This window comes from Falco rusticolus, chromosome 4, assembly GCF_015220075.1.
Source record: "Falco rusticolus isolate bFalRus1 chromosome 4, bFalRus1.pri, whole genome shotgun sequence".
NCBI lineage: Eukaryota > Metazoa > Chordata > Aves > Falconiformes > Falconidae > Falco > Falco rusticolus.
Window position 1 is genome coordinate 94926927 of NC_051190.1, and position 5071 is coordinate 94931997.

The window sequence follows — 5071 nt, forward strand, 5'->3', positions numbered from 1 at the left end:
GAAACCATCCGTGTCTGACACTCAGGCTGTTCCCTACCTTCTTCTGCATTTCTGCAGAACCAGCTGATCATTCCACCATCCAAACACCATTGCTACCATGTCAGGCAGCAGCCTGTCCTTATGTGGGATTAAGTGATGCTGGAACCATATCTGGTGAGTACCCTTACCCACATAGCTGTCTTCCTTCAGTGCTCTGTTTGTGGAAGCAATTGCACATTTCTCTTACCCCAAGACCATGAGTCTAAGCAGTCTCCAAAATGGGCATCTCTCCTGTTCTGAATCCTGGTCTAGTTGAGTTGGTAATAGCTCCCTCAAAGCTTTCAGAGTTTATCCTGAGAATGCCTCGCAGACTGCTGTCTCCGCATTCTTGCCTACCCTCACAACCCTTTCTGCTTCTTTCCCTGATGAAGCGTCCTTGGTTTTTTGAGTCTTTGTATTTATTTACTTCTAATAGTTCTCTTTCACATCTTGTTCTTCCTAATAACTGTGCTTAATAAGAAAGAAGCCTCTTGGAGGGATCCATCCTCACATGCACAGCAGGGGATGATCACAGGATGGCAGCAACAGTGTTAGTTCAGCCCTGCTGGAACATGGTATTTATGTTACTGCTCACAAAACCTTGCGTTGTCCTTTCATGTTTGAGTACTGATGACTCTGGGGGTGGTTTAAAATGCTAATTGAAAAATAAGCTGGCTAACACTTTTCTGTTTAATTTCTAGTCAAGAAACTGTTTTTTAATATCTGCAAGAGCCTGGACTCAATGCTTTCCTCTTTTTGGTGAGCTACCTTGTGCTAACGATATGGTTTAGGATCAGCATTCATGCCTGTGGTTCAGGCACCATCTTCAACCACCACCGGCCTCTGCATGTCTTTTTTTAACAGCAGGAACTCTTAAGTCACTTTTTATATATGCCTGAAGCTTATTTTACTTAAAATATTTTAACAGAGAGCAGTCTCCTCTGAATTCTTGAAGATCCAATAGCATGTTAGAGTGGAATCTTTTGTTAACTCTGCTGAAGGCTTTGTCACTCTGGAACATTTAGCTTAGTTATTAAACATAGAATCATAGAATCATTCAGGCTGGAAATGACCTTTAAGATCAAGTCCAACCATTAAGGGGAAAAGTGCTTTTATAATGAAAAATCCTCTGCTTAGCTGAAGATCTCTTTATTTGATCAGTGGCACTTTTTACTTGCTTAGTAGCAAACCCTGGTAACTTCTAGTAGTTGTACAGCTCAGGGAATCACTGCTCATCGGAGCTTTGAGGCTGCCCAAAGTGTGGGCAGAAAGTCCAGTAGTCCTGGTGGGTGAGTCCATCCTACAGTCTGAGGTCCGAGCACAGCAATGGTCTCTGACAGCTCAGCAGCTTTTCAGCAGTTTTCTCTGCATGAACAAAATCATATAAGTTGTTGAACGTATGTGATTGCTATCACAGTGGGGGGGGGGGGGGGGGGGGGGGGAAAAAAGACTTGTGCCTTCCTGTATGTGGGCTGAGAAAACTTTCAACCATTCTTGGTCAAACAGTAACACCAAAGGCTCCTTTTTTCTTGCTGGTTATATGTGCCATAGGCTATGGATGGGTGAAATGGCAAAGAAGAAGGAGGGAGTTACAAAACCAGGAGATTATAAGGTAAAATTTTAGTATTTTATTTCTATAAACAGTGAAAAACATAATCTATTTCAGAGTAATATAAAATGTTGGCATCTAGGCTGTAATTATGCTGTTTATAACAACAAAAAAGATTGTACCTTCTTAAAGCCAGCTTGAAATATTAACAGTTTACATTGGAAAATGAATTTCTGTCAAGAGCAGAAAGTCATCTTCTGAAAACTTGTAAAACTTTTCTTATAGCAAAGTGTCTGAGAAAGCAAATTTATCATGCCTGTCTCAGGAATATTGGGTGGTGGATATGTGCTTTTAGCCATTTAAATGCTTCTAAGATCATGCATTTTAAAAGGGAGTGAACAGAAAGGTTTACATCAGTCTTGGAAACAACACTCCAATGGCTTTCTAAAGATGCTTTTCCTGATCTTCTTCCTTTCCTTATAAGGAATAAATAGATAAATTAAAAATTACTTCATAAGTAAGTTTTCCTGAAAATGTTTCACAATTGCAGCCTATCATTTTACAGATGAGTGCAAGTAAATTAAGAATTGCTGATTAAAACTAGTTTGTTGATTTCAAATTGCAAAGGAATCAGAGAGAGAAGGCGCTGCTTTTTTAAGTGACCATTTTCCAGCTTTTACTTTGGTTTTTTTTTGAAACTTTTTGCAAGATAAGGACAAATTTCATTAGCAAAGTATGCAAGTACCCCACATGCTGTTCCCATTTACTTGTTCAGAATTATATACAGAAGTATACTTCTATGCAAGCCCAAACAACAGAACAGTCCATATTTTGCCTTAAGTCTAAATGAGAATGCAGCTGTGTTGCTATGTTCAACAAGTGCCAATAGGATTACATCTTTCAGAAGATTGTTCTTAAAAGAATTTTTAGCTTTTCCTCACTTTTGATAGTAGAGTAGCTCAGGTGAAAAAGACTTGGAGCTGAAGCAAGAAGCAATGGAATTTTCATAATTTTATTTTCAGTGTGCTCTATGCATCTTGAAACTGAAACTGTTGCTGCCTTACGGGTGTCCTAGATCCATCCAGCAAGACGCTAAAAAGAGGGCTCAGGTGTCTTCATAAAGTATCCTCAAATTATAAGTACAACCTCTTCACATTTCAGTATTATTCCCACCTCCAATTTTAGCTTTATGAGTGCAGATTGAACTTGTATAATTGATAAACAGAGTCTTGGCTATTTTAAAATGGCTGAATCTCGAGGCAAATAATAATGATAAAAATTCCTAGAATGCAGCTTAGTAAATTAAAAATTCATTCATAATTAATAGAAAATGTGAAATATAAAGAACACTGAGAGGGAAGAGTTATTGTTGTCATATACAGCATGACAGTAGCTATAATGTTGTATACTACGTGGGACAACATCATTTCCAACACAATTCAGTAAAATGTCCCTTCATGCATCTGTGACATTCCACAGTTAACAATAAAGGAAGCAACAAAGAAAATGTGTCTATTTTGACAATTCCCATTTTTCACTTTCAGTAAGCTTTGAAAGAGAAGCTTAAGATGATTCCGAACAGCAGCATAACCCAGCAGATCTACTCCTCCAATGAGACGCTGCCAGACACCTCAGAGAGGCTCCGCACCATTCTCATAGCCCTGTACCTCATCAACCTGGCCGGCGGCACCCTTGGGGTCATCATGATGTCCCATCAGTTGTTTCAAAGACGATCGCAATCTGTGATGACCATTATCATCATCAGCCTTCTGGTGCTGCATACCTTGATGCTACTCAGCATCCCCTTCCGCCTCAGCTATTACATTTTACAGGAATGGAAATTTGGGAGGTTCACCTGTAAGCTAGCAAGCGCCATCATCTACCTCCACATGTACACCACCTTCATGTTTTACGTGGCTATCATCGTAATACGCCTCCTCCGCCTGGAGTTTAGGAAGTGCTACACCACCACCTGGGTGGGTGCTGTCTGGCTGGTGGGAGCACTGGTGGTCACACCGGTTCTTCTCTCCCACTATGGCACCTCTAAGACGTACAACCCCTCCGAATGCTTTCAGTTCCACAAGGAGATACAAGAGGTGCCCATGGTGATCACAAACTACTGCTTGGTTGGGATTTTGGTGGCAGTTTGTGCTGTGCTTACTGTCATCCAGTTGTCTGTCATCTGTAGACTGGCTGTGAAATACTGGCCTGACATCAACTCCCATGTGGAATTCAGGGCTCAGGCAAAGAGTTTCTTCTTCATCCTGGTAACATTAGTGTGTTTTATGCCTCATCACGTGTTCAGAGTATATTACATCCAAAACTGCCACCTGGACAAAGACCATAAACTCCTTCCATACAACGAAATTTTTTTAGCTTTAACAGCAATGTGCTGCTTGGATATGTTGTGCTTCATAGCAGGAATAGCCCACTGAACTTGCAGCCACCAGGAAATCCAGCTGCAGGGTGTCAGTACCAGCTTTTAGCAGAAATAAAACTGTGTCAGGACCTTGCTGAGCCGGGGAGACTGCTGAGCCTTCAGCATGGCTGTGTGTGTCTGTAGCATAGTTTGGCTTGTGCAGACCAGTAAGATCTATCTTTCAGAAGCTACTGGGTTTTATTTTCTCCCTTGAAGGCAGACACTTGGCTCTTACTCTGGTCTTTGACCTAAGAGTCATGCCCTGAAGCTTTAACAAGACTTTCCTCAGCTGTCCGTCTCTAACAATTACAGCACGAGCATCCGTTCCTTTCTATTTTTCCCTCAAAGTATCTCAGTAACAACAACCCACTGTGTCCAATAAGTTGTCCACTCTGAAGGTTTAATGAATTCTTCTGGAAGTTGTGATACTGAGGGGAAGAGAGAGAAGAAAGAAATTCTCTTACAGGATGTTTGTACTAGTGATTTTAGATAGCAAGGACATAGACTCTGTTCAAATAAAAAGTATTCAAGGCATGAAACCGGGTATGAATGAAATACTGTAGTAACATATTCCAGCAGAATCCTTTTCTTTGCTTATACAAATATTAAATTAAATTATATGAAAAAACTTATCAGTCTCACAAGGTCACCTTCGCTTCATTTCAAAACCACAAGCAGCTCACTGAATTGTGGTAATCACATGTATAGAGCAAGTGAGAGCGGAACGGGACACAGCTTTCAAAACTTCTGCCTTGTGTCACTCCCCTGTCAGGGCTGGATCTGTGGCTGTTATCCCTTAGGTCAATTCTAGCCAAAGAAATACAAGTTAATGTGGTCCTATAACTGGATCTGGAATTCAGATCAAGGGGTCTGTTCCTTTACTGGTGGATCAGCTGCTCTCTAGGAGAGGGAGATATTTTATCAGCCTTCAAAAAAACCTTTGATGTCTGGTCACTTTCAGTTGCTTGTTGATTTATTATCAGATACCATATTTTTTCCATTTGCCCATCTAACGAAGTAAAACTAGAATAAATTTAACTGAACTGTGTTTAATCAGTTCAACATATGCTCATGTGTGTATACAA

At 40.5% G+C, this 5071-nt stretch overlaps 1 protein-coding gene across 1 annotated transcript; it reads left to right on the plus strand.

Annotated features, from left to right (window-relative positions):
- The first annotated feature begins 1525 nt into the window (after nucleotides 1-1525).
- Nucleotides 1526-4775, plus strand: LOC119147034 (probable G-protein coupled receptor 141). The gene is made up of 2 exons (XM_037385485.1): nucleotides 1526-1630; nucleotides 3112-4775. Exon 2 carries the CDS (start codon nucleotides 3136-3138, stop codon nucleotides 4000-4002), a length of 867 nt encoding a protein of 288 aa, XP_037241382.1. The 5' UTR covers nucleotides 1526-1630; nucleotides 3112-3135; the 3' UTR covers nucleotides 4003-4775.
- Nucleotides 4776-5071: the final 296 nt, after the last annotated feature.

Bases quoted from the DNA above. Each gene is read 5' to 3' on its own strand.
- LOC119147034 (XM_037385485.1), top strand. From the start codon at position 3,136: ATGATTCCGAACAGCAGCATAACCCAGCAGATCTACTCCTCCAATGAG.